Consider the following 17,086-nt stretch of genomic DNA (forward strand, 5'->3'; position numbering starts at 1 on the left):
GCTCATTATTATGTTAATAATATTATTTGCTGATATTAAATACTATAATGCGTTTTATTGTTATTATTATATTATTCGTATTATATTACTATACATTACTATATTATATATTGTATAAGAATAACTATAAATTATATAGTTATAACAAAAGAATTAAAGTTCAAACAAAAGATAAATTTATTTTAAAGTGACATAATATACAAAAACAATAAATTTTACAATTTATATTAAATACACATATTGTATGGTCTAACTAATTTTTTCACTTTGTTATGAATACATAACAATCAATTCAAGTCATTTTTAATGCTATGCATTAGTGATTAATTTTAGATATTTTAAGTAAGATTTGTTTAATATATGTGATATAATTTATTAGTTGTAATATATAAGATAATTGTGCTATATGTAAGATGATTTATATTTAATATTCATTTTAAGTCACGTGCGTCTAGACGTACGTATGTATATGTGTATATATATTGAAAAATATTCAACTGTTACAAATATAAAATAAATATTATTTGTTAATAAAGTAATTTACAATCAAATATATAATAAAAAATATTTAAAATAAATATTTTTTGTAAATGAATTAGTAATTTAACAATTAAAAAAAAATTTCTTTGCATATCTATATATTTTTAAAATAAAAATTAATAATTAATAATCATATTTATATTTATACATTTAATACATATTTGCCACATTCAATAATTATTTTGCAAAGTATACAAATATAAGATATCGCAGAATATATGAACAATATCTGAACAATGTTTTTGCTTAATATTATATAAATGCAATAAATATATTTATATTACTTATATATTAATATATAGTTTGAATTATCTTAAATCGTTCTTGAATATCTGTTGTTTATTTAAAATTATTTTTTATTTATTTATGAAGAATATGGAAATCAGATTCTATAATACTTTTCTATAGAACTTTTTAAAATTTGTCTTTTATGTATCATATTTAAGATCAATAAGAAGATGAATTATTTAAAATAAATTAGAATTATTTGGAAAAAAAAATATATCTACTTTGCTATTAGTTATTTTGATTGGAAATGTTATAAATTTACTACAATTACATTTTAATTCATTTATGAAATTAAATGTACCTATTCGATTATTACAATTTGGACAATGTAGTCTACCTTTTGTCCAAGATTCCTATAAAAAATGTACATCATTTTATATAGATTACAGGTAAAAGTTTTATTATAAAATTTGTATATATATTTTCATTGATGTAATTTTTATTTTTTATTACAATAATTTTTTTTTAATAATATAATTTAAAAGAAACTTTACTTGATTTATAGTATGTTCAATCCATTTAGGTAATTTTTCCATTGATATATATGAACAAGATTCAAAATTATTTATTTCACATCCAATATCAGTAAGATTTTTTTTTATTTCATTATGAGAAGTAAATAAAGAAATACATTCTTTATCAAAAAGATTTTTTCTACAATATTTGCACTTCACTTCCATCACCTATAAAAAATTATTATAAATAATATATTATATATTAAATATATTTATTCAATTTTTTCAAATTATTAATATTAATTCAAATTATTTAATGTACATACTTGATTTATTTTGATAAAAAAAAATAAAAATTAAAGTTTGGAGGTTATAAAAATACGTAAAAGAAAAATTATAATAAATTTAAAAAAAAATTAAAAATTACATTAAAAGAAAATATATTAAAAAATAAATTAATATGTACTTAAAGTTAATATAAAAATAATATTTTTAAAATTATAAAATATACGAGATTTAATTCACGTTTTTTTACTTTATGTAGCTACAATTCACGTTCCTTTAGTTTAACTATATATAACCATATATTTTTAAAAATAAATTATCTAATATTAATTTTTGTAAAATAAATAATATTTAATATTATTCAATAAATAATACATTACATAGTTTATAAATAAACACAGAGAAAATATGTATTTTAATATATTATTACATAAAAAATATTTTAATATTTCTACATTGATATATTTTAATCTAAATTTTTATATTTTTGTATTGATATATTTTAAAAATATATCAGTCTATATAAAATATTTCATGTATATTTTACATTTAATATATTTTGTTTTAGATTAATTATATTAATTATAAATGAATAAATTAATGAAAAAATAAAAAAAAATATTATATATATATAAAAAATATGTATATATGTACATGTACAAAAATCATAATAATTTTATACATATACCTTTAATAACACAAAATTTAATCTTCACCTGCTGGAATAGCATCTTCTAATCTTTTAATAAATTTAACACGCAATTCAGTTACATTATCATTTTTTAGTTGGTCTTGTACAAACCAACAAGCAATTTCCATTTGTACCATTTCACAAGCACCTCTTAATACTCCAATTAATACATTACAATATTTTAAGTTTAAACAATGATCTGGTAATTCAACAAATTCTGTTAATGGATTTGCTTCAAAACATAAAGAAAATTCATCACCAGCAGCACTCCAATTTGTAATTGTTGGTGTTATTCCCAAAAATATTTTGAAACCAGTTTGTATTTTCTCGGCCGTATCCCGAAAATCATAACATCGTCCAGATCCAGTTCGAGCTAAGAAATCTTCTATTAAACGAATACCCATATTATAACCCATTCTTTCTAATTGTTTATTTACGTCTTCTATATTTTCATAATCCTTTAATAATTGAGCTACTAGTGCTCCATATGTCAATGTAAATAATTCTGAATTCTGAAATATATAATTTTATATAAATTTATTTCATATTTAAAAAAAATGTTTTCTTTAGTTTGAAATTTTATATAAATATATTATCTCTAACCTCATTCTTAAAATATATAATATATAATCTCTAATATATAAACAGAATAATATTTATAAATACGAAATTTATAAAAACGAATAAAATTTAAAAATATATGATTTAAATATCTTATAAAAATTAATATAATACATAAAATACTTACAACTTTTTTCGAATCAAGTTTCGTACTTGTTCGTGACATATTCATATATACGATCGCTCAATCGGTTATGATGATAATGTCGCCATTTAATTAATTTATTATTAAATTATTTTGACTTATTTGGTTATTCATGAATAATTATAAAAATAATTTTCATATTAATTTTTTAAATATTCAAAAAAATATTAATATATAATAAAATTGTAAACGCTATTCATATTTGAACATACATATATTTTTTTGTAAGTACATCAAATAGATATAATAAATAAGAGATTAATATTAAAAATGTTTATTTATTATAAAATAAATATTATTTATTATAAAATATATAATATCTTGTTATATAATATACACAATCATAAATATTTCATCTTATCTTAATTATTAAAGTTTAAATTTTCTTAATATTCTATTTAAAATACAGACAAAATATAAATATTATATGTTTATATGTTTTGAAACCGAAAACTTAACATAGGACGGAGTCCTTAAACTGATTTTTGGGCCATTATATAAAATATATTAATATTTAATTGATACTGTTATTTAGAAATCTCCCATGGCTGCTATAATATTATATAATGCTGTTCTTGCATCATTTTTTTCAAATACACTTAAAACTTCCATTGCTTTTTGTGAATGTCTTTTTTGTAATTGTTTTGTCAATTCAACTCCAGGACCATTCGTAACAATTTTATGAATCTACATATTATATTTTCAAAATTATTAATTCCATAATTCCATAAATAAAAAAATTACTATAAATATTTATATTTAATATGCTTACCTTAGCATAATCTACATTATTTACACATTCTAAACCTTTATCAATTTCCATCAAAATTGATGGATCATGTTCAATATGAAACATAATTGGTGCAGAACACAGACTAAAAGTTATATTTTGATCTTTTGTATTAAATGGACCTAAATCTAAACAAGCTTGCCAAGCTAATGCTAAATGTTTTCCAAAATTGTAACCTTGTTCTTGTATTTCATTGCTATGTCCTGCTAATTTTAATGTACCTTTACAAGATTTTCCTAGTAAAGCACCAGCACTTAAAACATTTCTAAGAGTCCATTCTTTTACTGCATAATCTTTACGATTTTCAGATGGTATAGAAGGTAAAGGATTATTTTGGTTATCTCTGCGGCCTACAAATTCTGCCTCTGCTAAATCTCTTACAGCACTTGACATTAATTCTACAATCTAAATATAATATATATTATATATAAATTATATATAAATATAAATATAATACTAGAAAATATAAATATAAATACAATGATATATAACAAAAATAAATTTATATCAAAATCAAAATATAATTTAAAATTTTTATACTTACATCTTGATTGCGAAGATTTGCTAATTCAGCACAAGAGTTTGCTAATAAATAATCTCCACTTAACAATGCAATTTTATTACCAAAATTCATATCATTTAACTCAGATGTTTCTAAATAAACATCAGATCCTATATTTACTAATCCTTTATGAACAAGATGACTAGTACGTATCATTTCAGTTACTTCTGCTAAAGCTCGTTGACTAAATCATAATTTATTTAAAATTATTTTTACTTCAAATTTATAATTTGATTTTTTATAATTTTATATAATACCTATGAAGAACACCTGCTGCTTTATCTTCTTCTATATCATCTACACCTAAATGACCAGCAGCTTTTGAAATTAATAGTACAATAAGACCCCATGCTTGCATGTTATTACGTCCATTATAAATAATACTTCTATAATAAATTAAGATAAATGTTAATATATAAAAATTAATTTTATTATAAAAAATATATTTAAAAAATACTTACTTAGCTGTTTTTAATAAAGGATGATTAGATCCTACTAACTTCCTTAAATGTAAAGCTACATTTGCTATTTCATCACTTAAAAGCCATCGTAGACTTAAAAATGATGTTGGGTATCCAACAATTTTTTCTGCTTCTGAAACAGCTCTATTCCAATCTGGCTTTTGACTTCCTGTAAGTTTTGCTTCAACTTTATTTAATTTATGTAAATGGAATTTGTTTTGTACAGAAATATGCACATTTTTTTGTTTTTCACAATATACATTATGATCACTGCATAAAATTGCTCTGGTTATATTTCCATTTCTCAATAAGGTAAATACAATTTTATTCGTAAACATTTTTGTATTGCACACACCCAAAAAATTTGTTTTCTCTCAACATCAGTTTTGCATTCAACAGGTATAAAGTACATAGTTAACGTCACAAGCTTTCACTTTTGACCTTATTCTAGAAGGATATAATACATTTTCTAGTCCAAAAATATTATTCATTTTTTATTATAAAAAATCACTAAAAACAATATACTTTAATGTATTTGCTTTTATCTTCTATATACTATAATAAGTTTTACAATATTCATTAATTTAAATAATTATACATATTTTTTTATATAAATTTACTAAACTATAAAATTATAATACAATCATAATCTATATTATGCTCACTGAATCAAAGTTACTAGACATAAACGATATTATCATGTTATAAAATTTATCATGTTATTAAAATAGCAATCAACATTGTATCAAAAAACATTTCATACTTTTGATAAATGAAATAAAAAACTATTTTTTTGCATATTAGTTTATTTGAAATTATCGGTATTAATACAAATAACATATTAATGAAAATAAAAATTCATAAATATAAACTATTTTTATGAAAATAAATAATTAATATAACAAAAGTTGATGTCAACGAGTAATAATATATTTTATATAATGATTATATAATTTTGATATCAATCATTTTATGCATTCATAAAAAAACATTTATATTATATGAAATTTAAGTTTATATAAAATTATGTTTTAAAAATTTATATATCAAGTAAAAATATAATTACATACAAAATTTTATATATAATTTCATATAAATATAGTACCATATTTTTGTATAATTTTTTTTAGATAAATATTTAACATTTTTATTAAAATTGTATTTATTATTCATATAAATGTAAAATATAATATAATTTAGTGAAAAGTGAAAAAAATATTATATATATATTATTATAATTATATTATTATAAAAATACAATTTTTTTAATTAATTTTTTTTATATATGTGAGTAAATCTTAATAATATATATAAAAAAATAATCTTAATTGTCTGAATTCAATGATTATTAAAATTTAATTATTTACAGTTAAATTACATTATTTACATTTAAATTTTATATTATTTAGATTATACAATTTGCAGTTAAATAATTTCGTAATTTTTAGGGATTTTTAAAAGTTATATAACATATATCATATTCTAATTTTTTATCCGCTTGTAATATTTTGTATGCAAAGTTTTGAATTAATGATGTTTTTTTAGATTTTACATTATCTATAAAAATATATTTAAAAAGTTCATAAATTTTAATATTTTAAAGTTTAACCAAGAAATAATATTTTAATTTTTATTGATACCTTTCTATATATTATATATTATATGTACTTATATGTGTTGAATATATAATTGAGATGGATACATATAGATGGACATAGTATCATTACGTATTTATACTTAAGTTTAAGTATTTATATTTGATATAATAATTATATACGATTATAGTGTGGGTTATTAGATTTGTGATTTCACTATGATCTAATAACCTAATTTGTGTATTTTGTTTTTGTATTTTCATTTGTGAATAAATATTTCTAACACTATGTTAAGTATTATTCTATGTCGTCGTATGTTACGAATTGGATGTAATGAAAAGAAATATTGGACCAAATCATTTATGATGTGTTCAATTAAATCTCGAAAACAAATCATTTATTGCGAAGGAATATTTTCTCATACTTCTATACGTAATCCAATATATTCTACTTTTGGAATTAGGGTAATATAATATTTCTAATTTACATATTTTCTTTCTTTTTTCCCCTTTTTTCTTTCGCTCTCTCGCTTTCTGTGTTCCTGTTTCTCTTTCTATTCTTGTCAATTTTGTACTTAAAACATCATAAAAATTTATCAAAAATTTATAATAATGTTTGATCTTTCATTAATTCTTTTTATTTTTCTTCATTATATTAAAAAGTTATGTTGGAATTCTTAAGTTATGGAAATAAGTTATAACAAAAAATTAAATTGTAAAATTTACATGCAGTAGATAAATAATAATATATAGATAACATATAACAAGTTATATAAAAAGTAATAATTATATAGGTATTTACCTCAAAGCATTTTTTTATTGCTTCTGCAGATATAACATTTACATAATGGGTAGAACTTCAAGAAAACGTCATCAAAAGAAGAAGCTAAAAATTAAAAAAATAGCAGAAAACGAAGAAGACAGTCTGATGCATCTTAAATCTTGGTTATTAACAAATAACTGCTTATCTGTTTATAATTTAGTTCCATATAACTTTCATATTACTGGTCGAGGATTAAAAACATTAAAAGACATTAAAATTAATGATATATTAATTAAAATACCTTACGAAATTTTAATAACAACATGCACTTTGTCTCAAAGCAATGTCAATATTTTATTTTCAAAAACTGAGTATTATAGTGCTCATTGTTTATTAGCAATATTTATTGTATATGAATTACATTTAGGAAATACTTCAAAATGGTATCATTATATTAATAGTCTTCCAAAGGTTTTAACAAATCCAGATTTTTGTACACAAAAGGAGAAAAATTTATTACCATCATTTATTATAGATTATATGTATGAATTTCATAAAGTACACAATGATTTTAAATTATTAATTAGATCTATAAATAACTTGAAAATAAATAGGAAAGATCACTGTTCTCATTGTAACTTACATTTTAAAGAAATAATTACATTTGAAAAATACAAATGGGCATATTATATTGTTAATACAAGAGCTGTATATATAGATGCATTTGAGATAGAAACAAATCAAAATATTAATATAAAATATCCAAATAATTTAGCTTTAGTTCCTTTCTTAGATTTATTTAATCATGATATACATATTGCTACACATGCATCTATAATTAAAAATGAAAATAGAAATAAATTTTATCAAATTACTACATTGAATTCATTTAAGTCAGGATCACAAATTTTTATTAACTATGGTGCACATAATAGTCTTAAATTATATATTCATTATGGTTTTTTTATATCAAATAATCCATTAGATGAAATTTTTTTTGATATTTCTGATATAAAAGTTTGTTTTAATATTCCAAAATTTAAATTAGATTTTATTGTTTCTAATAACTTACAAAAAAATATGGCATTTACAAGAAATGGTTTAAATTATAATGCAGAATCTACATTATTCATAATAAATACAAATTTATCAAAAGATTATTGGAATACAAAAATATATGGAAATTCTTTTACATCAGAAGATATAATAAATATACATAATATAGCAAAACAAATTTTAAATTTGAAAAAAAAGGAAATGTTAAATTATTTAACAAATATGAAGAATTTTAAATATTGTTACAATTGTACAAATTGTTTTTTAATTGCAATAAATCTTATAGAAGAATATATTACAATATTAAATGAATCATATAATAATTTTTGTACATTTCATTGATTAATATAAAAAGAATGTATATGGTTTATAAACAATTTATAATATACAATAATTTAATAAAAATTAAATTAAATTTAATAAAATTACTATTCACTAAACTTTATTCAATTTTCTACTTTTTGAAATATTCAAAAATATAAGTAAAATATTAATTCACAAATTATTAATTATAAGTATTATATAAAAATTAAAATCATTAAATATTATCTAAGAGAATTTTTAAAATGTTTAATAATATTTTTTACTAAGATTTTAATACAAATTATATAAATATTTATTCTATATACTATAATTTTTAATTATTTTTATAGTGTTGCAGTAGAAATGTAATTGATCATGCACAGAAAAAAAAGAATATGCTTCAATCAAAGTCAATTGTCACTTCAGTTAAAATTCCATTAATAATTTCTGGATTTACTGGAGGAAAATCAGGACAGCAAAAAAGAGATTGTTTTCATCCTGGTGTATCTAGTTTAAGTCGTGAATGTATTCATTTCCAAGAAAAAGAACCAATTAAATCTAAAAATATGATTAGAGCAATGCTTAGATATATTTGGCCAGAAGTAAATTATCTTAAATATTTATATTTTAATTTTTTAACAATTTTTTTTATTTCTTTTTATAATTATAATAAATAAATATTATAATGTTTACAAGAATTACAAAAATATTTCCTTACAGGATGATCCAGAGATCCGAAAAAGAGTTAAAATTGCTGTTGGTCTACTCATTAGTGCAAAAGCTTTAAATGTTGGAGTTCCTTTCATTTTTAAATATGCAATAGATATTCTCAATGATCAGTATATGTCAACTACTGGTACTACTATTCTAAATATGGAAACTGCACCAGAGACAGTTGCAACTGTAATAACATCATTACTTATTGGATGTACATAAGTTATATATTATTATTATGAAAAAAAATATTTTATTATGTTTTTAATTTTAATTATTTTGTACATGTATTATGTTATATATTATGTCATTATGTTATAGATGGAATAGCACGGGCTGGTGCAGCTGGATTTAGTGAATTGCGAAATGCGGTATTTGCAAAAGTTGCACAACATTCTATTCGCAAAATAGCTAAAAATGTATTTTTACATTTACATAATTTAGATATGGCTTTTCATTTAAGTAGACAAACTGGAGCATTATCTAAAGTAAGATAAATAAATCTATATATTATATTTTATATTTTTATTATTTAGATGATTTCTTCATTTTAAATTTTTTCTAGACAATAGATAGAGGAAGTCGTGGTATAAATTTTGTATTAAATGCTATGGTATTTAATATTATACCCACTGTATTTGAGTTATCATTAGTTAGTACAGTGTTATATTTAAAATGTGGAGGAGAATATGCAAGTATTGCTTTAGGTTGTGTTGGAATTTATTCTTTATTCACATTAGCAATTACTCAATGGCGAACAAAATTTAGAATCCTTATGAATCAAGCAGAAAATGAAGCAAGTAGTAAAGCTATAGATTCACTTATTAATTATGAAACTGTAAAGGTATATTTTGTAATTTATTTTATAATAATTATAATTTTATTTTGCCATTCTTATTCTATAAATAATTTATTTTTACATCTTTTATATTAGTATTTTAATAACGAAAAATTTGAAGCTGAAAGATATGATAAATCATTAAAAAAATATGAAATAGCATCACTTAAGACTAGTACTAGTTTAGCAATGTTAAATTTTGGACAAAATGCTATATTTAGTGCTGCCTTGAGTTTAATAATGGTACTAGCATCTAATAACATTATTGAAGGTAATTTTTTTAAATTTATTATATTTATATTATTATTTATGTTTAGATAATTAATATAGATAATATATATAATTTAAAAATTTATTAATATAATATGAATATAGGTACTATGACAGTAGGAGATTTAGTAATGGTCAATGGACTTTTATTTCAATTGTCAGTTCCCTTAGGATTTTTAGGTTCTGTATATCGCGAAGTTAAACAGGCTTTTATCGACATGCAAACTATGTTTACTTTGATGACAATGGATACTGCTATTAAGGTATTTATATTTAAATTTAAAAGATTAATAATTTATTAATTTATAAATGACTAATATATTTTTTTAATATAATGCCAGTCTAAAGAGAATGCAATGAAATTTAATATAAGTTCGAATAATTCGAATATTGAATTTAAAAATATTAGCTTTCAATATGTTAAAGATAAACCTATTTTTAAAGATATTAGTTTCACTATTTCAAGTGGCAAAAAGATTGCTATTGTTGGAGGATCTGGTTGTGGGTAAGTTTTGAATATATGTAATATATATATATTGAATATATATATATATATATAATTTATATAAAATTAAAATATATTAGTTAATATATTTTTTAGTAAAACAACATTAGTGAGACTTTTATACCGATTTTTTGAACCACAATCTGGAGGAATTTATATAAATGGACATAATATTCAAGATATTGATTTAGATATTTTAAGAAAATCAATAGCAATTGTACCTCAGGTAATCAAATTAAAAAAATATTTAATAATATGTACAATATTAAAATAATAAATATTTTTAGGATACTGTTCTGTTCCATGAAAGTATTTTTTATAATCTTCATTATGGTAATTTATCTGTATGTAAGGAAGATGTTTTTGAAGCTGCTAAAATGGCAAATTTGCATGATTGTATTCTTAAATGGCCAAAAGGATATAACACACCTGTTGGAGAACGTGGTTTAAAATTAAGTGGTGGTGAAAAACAACGAGTAGCAATTGCTAGAGCAATTTTAAAAAATAGTCCAATTTTAATTTTTGATGAAGCTACGTCATCTTTAGATTCTATCACAGAATATGTAAGTTCATGTTATATATTAAATGCTTATATATATATGTATAAAACCATCTATCTAACCATGATATAATATTTACAGAATATTCTTGAAGCATTACGCAGAGCAACTGTTGGCCGAACTTCTATTGTTATAGCCCATCGATTATCTACTGTCATGGATTCAGACGAAATTTTAGTATTAGATAATGGTAGTTTAATTGAAAGAGGAACACATGATTGTTTATTAGCTATGCCGAATTCTTTATATAGCAAATTGTGGGAAACACAACATATAGGAATACTCAAATCTACTGAAAAAAAAGATAATAACTGTAGAACTCCAGGAGTTTGAAATTGAAATTGTATAATGCACAGGTAATAATGTATAACTTTGAATTTGAAATGATAGATTTATATTTTAAATATATTTTATATGTTTGTTATAACTTAACAAAATTATTTGAAAAATATTAAAACAAAAAAATTGATTTGATAAAATAATTTTAAATACCTATCAATTTTAATAGAGAATTAAAATCATTTAAAACTAATTATTGTTTATTGTATTATTGTATTAAAAAGATAAATAGTAACATAGTGATAATAGTAAATTAAATAAATCATAAAAGATAAATTTGTTTAAAATTTATGAAAATTTGTAATATAGGAATATATGTGCATTATATATAATAGTAAATGTTTACCAAAATATTAAATGTCTGTGATTAAATTTAAAATATAACTATGGTCAAAATTAATGTTTAAAAATAATAATCCAAAAAAACTAAAATAAAAAAAAATAAGTAAAAGTTATATTCTTTTTTATTATATACATTTATGGATTTATCACATAAGATACATATTACCTATTTATAAATAAATCAGTAGATATTCCTTCTTTTACATATGCATCCATCTTCATCTGTTATTTATAAAAATGTTTTCATTTGAACAAATTTCTTTAAATATATATAGGTAATTTCAAACATTGATTAAAGAAATGTTGTGCTATAGTTACCTTGGAAACCAATTAAAAACAACTATGGATGCTGATTAGTTTTCAATAAGTTTGGACAATGATATAATAATTTGATTTTACAAAGACTATGCATGTTGTGATGTAGAATTTGCAAATAAAAAATGCAAACTGAAGTTCCTACGTTACCTGTAGTACACTTCAATATTCATAAGAATCTCAATAGGTAATCATAGCAATATTAAACATTTTACAAATATTTTAATATTAATTATATGTTTTAAAAAACTATATATTTTTTTAAATTTTTATTTTGAATATATTATAATATTATATATACAATAAAAATTGAGAATTTGAAAAAGTTAAATTTATAAATTTTCTTTTCAAAAAATAGTTATAAATAATTAATCCATTTTATTTTTTTCATACATATTAAATTATTAAATTTATCTGTTATTTATCTTTTATTTCTGAAATGTATCTTGAAATTTTTTCAATATGAACAAAAAGTATTTATTATTATGAATTTTTTAAAAATATACATATATAATTTACAGAAAGCAAAATTCTAATTTAGGAAGATCATCAGTGGAAGCAAAAGTTAATTCACCTCTAAAAAATATAGTATATTTTTCATCTAAAAAAAAGAACTTACATCCTTTATTTGGTTTGTATTAAACATTTAATAGCAATTAATATAATTTTTATTTTAATATTCTATTGTTAAAGTATTTATCTTTTTTTTATATTAGATATTTTAATATTTAATTTTATGTATTTTTCTCTTAATTTAACAATTATTAATTTTATTAGTAAAATTATACAATATAATATTATAAATTTAATATATATTTATATTATTACTTATTTTTAAATAAATATTAATCCTAAATATTTAGAATAATCATTAATTTTAATAATTAGTATTAATATTAATGTTTAATATATAGGACGACCATACCAAAATAATGTTCAACATTGTCCTTCTTCAGAATCAAAACTTAACAAAGATAGTATTGAACAGAGAGTTCTATCCGCAAAGATGTTACGTATTAAAGAATTGCAAAATCAGTTAGCTGATGCACACTATCGATTAAATGTAATGATTTTTAATATTTTGCTATATAAATTTATAATTCTAAAATTTATATATACATCATATATTACAGGCATACTGAATACAATTATATATTTTCACAGGAATTAGCAAATGAAAATAAATTATTAAAAGCATTACAGAAAAAACAAGATTCTGCATTGAAACGTTATGAAGGAACAAATGCTGAACTTCCGCGAATTATTAATTCACATCATGAAGAATTGAGAATACTTCAAATTAAATATAAAAAATTAAAAACTTCACAGAAGGAAACATGTGATTTATTAAAAGAAAAGGAAAATGAACTTCAGCAATTACAGGTGAATATTAATACGTACAATATTTTCAAACAAAGAATAAAAAAATCAACAGTTGCACACTATTTCTTAGTCACAAAATAAACATTTATTACAACTCAGTAAAGATCGTAATTTGGGAGAGAGAGAAAAGTTACAATTAGAAGTTTCTGATTTAAATCACAGAATACAAAAACAACAAGATACTATACAGGTAATTTAATATTTCTACATAATTTTTTATTTAATATTTATAATTTAATTATTTCATTAGACATTGCATAAAAAATTGACTCTTGAAACTAAAAGTTTAAAACAACAATTACATTTAGAAATTTCTAAACGAAAAGAAACACAAAAACATTTAGATGAAATAACAGAAAAATTAAAAACTTTAGAAAATTTACTAGATAATAAAGAACGAAGATTATATTATAATCGTCAATTATTGTTTCCTGATAAAAATCGACGTTTTGGCACGCGATCTCTTACGAATCTAAGAGACATTAGGTATGTAAAAATACAATTATAAATCAATCATTTATTTATATTTAATAATTTTTTTTTAGTTCATCAAATCCATTAAAGATATCAGAAAAAAACAAGAAATGGCAAACAGATGTTCAAAAAAACAGTTTGGTAAAGATTAATTTCATCAAATAATGTTTTAATATCTATATCTTCCAAAAATAAATTTTTCATTTAACTTATTATGATAACTTTTAGCCTATATTACATACATCTGAATCAAATGATAAAAACATCAAAACAGATGAAAGAATAAATCAAGTTTTAGATTATGTAAAATCTGAAACAATGACAAATTTAGAACAAGTACGAAGATATCGTCTTCAGAAATCTTCAGAAAAACCATGTAAAAATGTATTGAATAATTCAGAAGAAAAATCTAAAGAATTAGAATTCGTAATAAACGAGAATTCAGAAATTATAATAGATTTAGAAAATTCAGAACAATTAAAAAAACATCAAAGAAAAGCTCAAAAATATCAAATAAATACAGATAAATTAAAAGAAATTTATAATAATCGAAATTGTCAGAATTTTAATAAATCATTAGAAAAAGATCTTACTTATTCTTCTGAAGATAGCGAAAGTGAAAATGAAAATGAAAATAATAAAGATAATTATACAAATGAAACTAATAATTCTAAGCAATTGCATTCAAGGTTTGCATAAGCTTAATGTTTTTTTTTAAGTTAATTATTTAATTGTTATATATATTATATTATAAATATTATATAGTATATATTTATTATTTATTATTTATTGTAATATATCTTATATCTTATTATTTTTTAGATTGATTAACAATACAAATGATACTTCAGATTTAAAGGAATTAAAATTTTCTGATTGTAAATATAAAGATAAATTAAAAATTTTAGTAAAAGAAAGAATAAATTCTTATGAAAGTGATTCAGAAATAGAATCTGAAATAAAAAAACAATCAATTGAACATTATCTGGCAATGAATGAAAATGATACACTTAAATTAATTTCATCTATGTATAATAATGAAACTCATTGTGATTTAAATAAAGATATAGAAAAGTGTTCATCTCCAAAAAGTATTTTAAATGAATCACAAAATCTTTATCAACATTTAATTGATGAAATGCATGTACAAACTAGAATTGTAGAGGATGAAATTATTTATGCTCAATGTAATGTAAAAAATATCCAAACAGAATATAAACATTCCGAAAATTTAGAGAATTTTATGTTTGAACAAGCTGTGTCAAAAATACAAGAATATAATAATGTAAACACAACAAAAGATAATTTTGAAAATGAATCATTAACATATCCTGAAGATGAATATAATAAATTGTTCAAAACCAATAGTTTAGAATCAATAAATGATAAATCAGAAATATCGCACACAAATGAAATTATTTTTAATGATTCACAAAAAATATCTATGAAAGATACATTAAATTCTTCAAATAATTTGAACAAAGCAATAATAAATAGAATAGATCCAACAGAAATGGAAATGAAAAGCAAAAGTATATTTCTCCAAAACTATAACTTAGAAACAAAAAATAAATTAAATAAACAAGAAATGGAAAATGTTGATATAGTTTCATATAATGTAAAATCTTTTAATAATGATGCAGATCATGATATATTAACTGATGTTAGCATTAAAAATGATAATAATATTAAAACAAAAATAACTGATTACAACAAAGAGAAGTTACTAGCATCAATGAAAGCTATTGATAATAATGAAAATATTGAATTTCTAAACCAAGATTATGAAAAACATAATACAACAGCAAAGAGAAAAAAAATAACAGAAGATGTATTCCATAATTTACGTGATACATCTCATATGAAGAAAAAACAAGATATTATTAAAGATATATTTGACACTGATGTAATTAAAAATGAATCAACAGATAGTTGTAATAAATTACATTAAAATGTAAATGAATAAAAAAAAATACTTAAGTATTTATAAAGTCATAGAAAAAACATAAATCATTTAAATAATCATAACATGTGCTATATTTTTTTTATAGTATAAAGATTATAATATATATGTGCATATCTCTATTTTATGAGAGATTAGAAACTTCTTATATATATACATATTTAATGTAATAAAATATTTAAGAATATACTATTAAAAGCTTTGTACATTTTTTACCTTAATTATAATCTAACTTTTAATAAATATATGTTGTACATTAGTTTTTAGTTATTCATTTTATTTTTTACATTTAACTTATATTATTATATGATAATTAATACTTAATATTATTAATTCCGTATATTTATTAATGATAAAAATTAATAAGAACAAGTTTGTTTAAGAAATTTTTATATAATTGAAATTATATTTATATCTATAAACTTGAAAAATAACCATATCAGAATACATAATTTTTTTAAATTAATTATAATCGTTATAAATTTCAAAAATCATGACAATTAAAAATTTATTATAATAATGATCATATACAGATTAAAAAATCTAAATCCGATATAATATAATTTATTAAAAAATTTGAATAGTAATTTTTTTACAGTGAAAAAATATAAAATAGTTTAATAACGTATTAAGAAATTTATAAAGTATAATTTTTAAAAGATAAAAGTTACTCAATTTATGTTAAAGTGCTTTCAAGTTACATTATACATTATATATTCAATAATATTCTATATATTCTATATGTATTTAATTATAAATAATTATAATAAAATAGAAATTTTGCATTTGTGAATTATTATTATTTATTATATACAAAATATAAAAATTA

At 19.8% G+C, this 17,086-nt stretch overlaps 5 protein-coding genes and 1 long non-coding RNA gene across 10 annotated transcripts; 2 read left to right on the forward strand and 4 right to left on the reverse strand.

Moving 5' to 3' along the window:
- Window positions 1–153: 153 nt before the first annotated feature.
- LOC147657311 (E3 ubiquitin-protein ligase RNF180-like) lies at window positions 154–1,508 on the reverse strand. Its single transcript, XM_086910587.1, has 2 exons — window positions 1,323–1,508; window positions 154–1,181 (listed from the first exon to the last, which is right to left on the reverse strand). Exons 1-2 carry the CDS (start codon window positions 1,506–1,508, stop codon window positions 1,008–1,010), a joined length of 360 nt encoding a protein of 119 aa, XP_086766713.1. The 3' UTR covers window positions 154–1,007.
- Window positions 154–3,655, reverse strand: Bet3 (blocked early in transport 3). The gene is made up of 4 exons (XM_086910586.1): window positions 3,008–3,655; window positions 2,257–2,771; window positions 1,323–1,511; window positions 154–1,181 (listed from the first exon to the last, which is right to left on the reverse strand). Exons 1-2 carry the CDS (start codon window positions 3,050–3,052, stop codon window positions 2,274–2,276), a joined length of 543 nt encoding a protein of 180 aa, XP_086766712.1. The 5' UTR covers window positions 3,053–3,655; the 3' UTR covers window positions 154–1,181; window positions 1,323–1,511; window positions 2,257–2,273.
- Window positions 3,221–5,687, reverse strand: Pdss2 (Decaprenyl diphosphate synthase subunit 2). The gene is made up of 5 exons (XM_003691607.3): window positions 4,839–5,687; window positions 4,635–4,763; window positions 4,360–4,561; window positions 3,798–4,220; window positions 3,221–3,712 (listed from the first exon to the last, which is right to left on the reverse strand). The coding sequence occupies exons 1-5, from the start codon at window positions 5,174–5,176 to the stop codon at window positions 3,557–3,559; spliced, it is 1,248 nt and encodes a 415-aa protein (XP_003691655.1). The 5' UTR covers window positions 5,177–5,687; the 3' UTR covers window positions 3,221–3,556.
- An 821-nt stretch (window positions 5,688–6,508) lies between these two features.
- On the forward strand, window positions 6,509–12,574 carry ABCB7 (ATP binding cassette subfamily B member 7). Of its 3 annotated transcripts, none has more exons than XM_012483627.3 (12): window positions 6,515–6,897; window positions 8,905–9,156; window positions 9,275–9,482; window positions 9,590–9,756; window positions 9,834–10,112; window positions 10,203–10,377; window positions 10,482–10,639; window positions 10,718–10,881; window positions 10,978–11,107; window positions 11,169–11,444; window positions 11,523–11,797; window positions 12,398–12,574. In XM_012483627.3, exons 1-11 carry the CDS (start codon window positions 6,721–6,723, stop codon window positions 11,772–11,774), a joined length of 2,238 nt encoding a protein of 745 aa, XP_012339081.2. In that variant the 5' UTR covers window positions 6,515–6,720; the 3' UTR covers window positions 11,775–11,797; window positions 12,398–12,574. The 3 variants fall into 3 exon arrangements, with proteins under 3 accessions (XP_086766700.1, XP_012339081.2, XP_012339080.2); XM_012483626.3 differs by having other exon boundaries at window positions 12,437–12,574; XM_086910574.1 differs by lacking the exon at window positions 12,398–12,574 and having other exon boundaries at window positions 6,509–6,897; window positions 11,523–12,235.
- Window positions 8,802–9,455, reverse strand: LOC147657312 (uncharacterized). The gene is made up of 2 exons (XR_015292699.1): window positions 9,273–9,455; window positions 8,802–9,112 (listed from the first exon to the last, which is right to left on the reverse strand). It is a non-coding gene; the product is annotated as an uncharacterized LOC147657312 (long non-coding RNA).
- On the forward strand, window positions 12,483–16,455 carry LOC100863560 (uncharacterized). Of its 3 annotated transcripts, none has more exons than XM_086910573.1 (9): window positions 12,483–12,624; window positions 12,959–13,068; window positions 13,352–13,500; window positions 13,571–13,820; window positions 13,891–14,010; window positions 14,071–14,306; window positions 14,366–14,435; window positions 14,523–14,983; window positions 15,117–16,455. In XM_086910573.1, coding segments are annotated over exons 3-9 (2,268 nt in total). In that variant the 5' UTR covers window positions 12,483–12,624; window positions 12,959–13,068; window positions 13,352–13,498; the 3' UTR covers window positions 16,246–16,455. The 3 variants fall into 3 exon arrangements, with proteins under 3 accessions (XP_086766699.1, XP_086766697.1, XP_086766698.1); XM_086910571.1 differs by having other exon boundaries at window positions 13,602–13,820; XM_086910572.1 differs by having other exon boundaries at window positions 12,489–12,624; window positions 12,979–13,068; window positions 13,602–13,820.
- Window positions 16,456–17,086: the final 631 nt, after the last annotated feature.

Source organism: Apis florea, unplaced genomic scaffold, assembly GCF_048593485.1.
Source record: "Apis florea isolate Af1SG1 unplaced genomic scaffold, ASM4859348v1 contig_3193_pilon, whole genome shotgun sequence".
Lineage (NCBI taxonomy): Eukaryota > Metazoa > Arthropoda > Insecta > Hymenoptera > Apidae > Apis > Apis florea.

Coding starts and splice junctions, on each gene's coding strand:
- LOC147657311 (XM_086910587.1), bottom strand. CDS start 1,508: ATGGAAGTGAAGTGCAAATATTGTAGAAAAAATCTTTTTGATAAAGAA. Junction 1,182..1,322: donor TTGAACATACTATAAATCAA/GTAAAGTTTCTT, acceptor CATTTTTTATAG/GAATCTTGGACAAAAGGTAG.
- Bet3 (XM_086910586.1), bottom strand. CDS start 3,052: ATGAATATGTCACGAACAAGTACGAAACTTGATTCGAAAAAAGTT. Junction 2,772..3,007: donor AACTTGATTCGAAAAAAGTT/GTAAGTATTTTA, acceptor TATATATTTCAG/AATTCAGAATTATTTACATT.
- Pdss2 (XM_003691607.3), bottom strand. CDS start 5,176: ATGTTTACGAATAAAATTGTATTTACCTTATTGAGAAATGGAAATATA. Junction 4,764..4,838: donor CCTTTATTAAAAACAGCTAA/GTAAGTATTTTT, acceptor AATTTATTATAG/AAGTATTATTTATAATGGAC. Junction 3,713..3,797: donor ATAATGTAGATTATGCTAAG/GTAAGCATATTA, acceptor TATAATATGTAG/ATTCATAAAATTGTTACGAA.
- ABCB7 (XM_086910574.1), top strand. CDS start 6,721: ATGTTAAGTATTATTCTATGTCGTCGTATGTTACGAATTGGATGTAAT. Junction 6,898..8,904: donor ATTCTACTTTTGGAATTAGG/GTAATATAATAT, acceptor TTATTTTTATAG/TGTTGCAGTAGAAATGTAAT. Junction 9,483..9,589: donor AACATCATTACTTATTGGAT/GTACATAAGTTA, acceptor ATTATGTTATAG/ATGGAATAGCACGGGCTGGT.
- LOC100863560 (XM_086910571.1), top strand. CDS start 12,563: ATGCAAACTGAAGTTCCTACGTTACCTGTAGTACACTTCAATATTCAT. Junction 12,625..12,958: donor ATTCATAAGAATCTCAATAG/GTAATCATAGCA, acceptor TATAATTTACAG/AAAGCAAAATTCTAATTTAG. Junction 13,069..13,351: donor GAACTTACATCCTTTATTTG/GTTTGTATTAAA, acceptor TTTAATATATAG/GACGACCATACCAAAATAAT.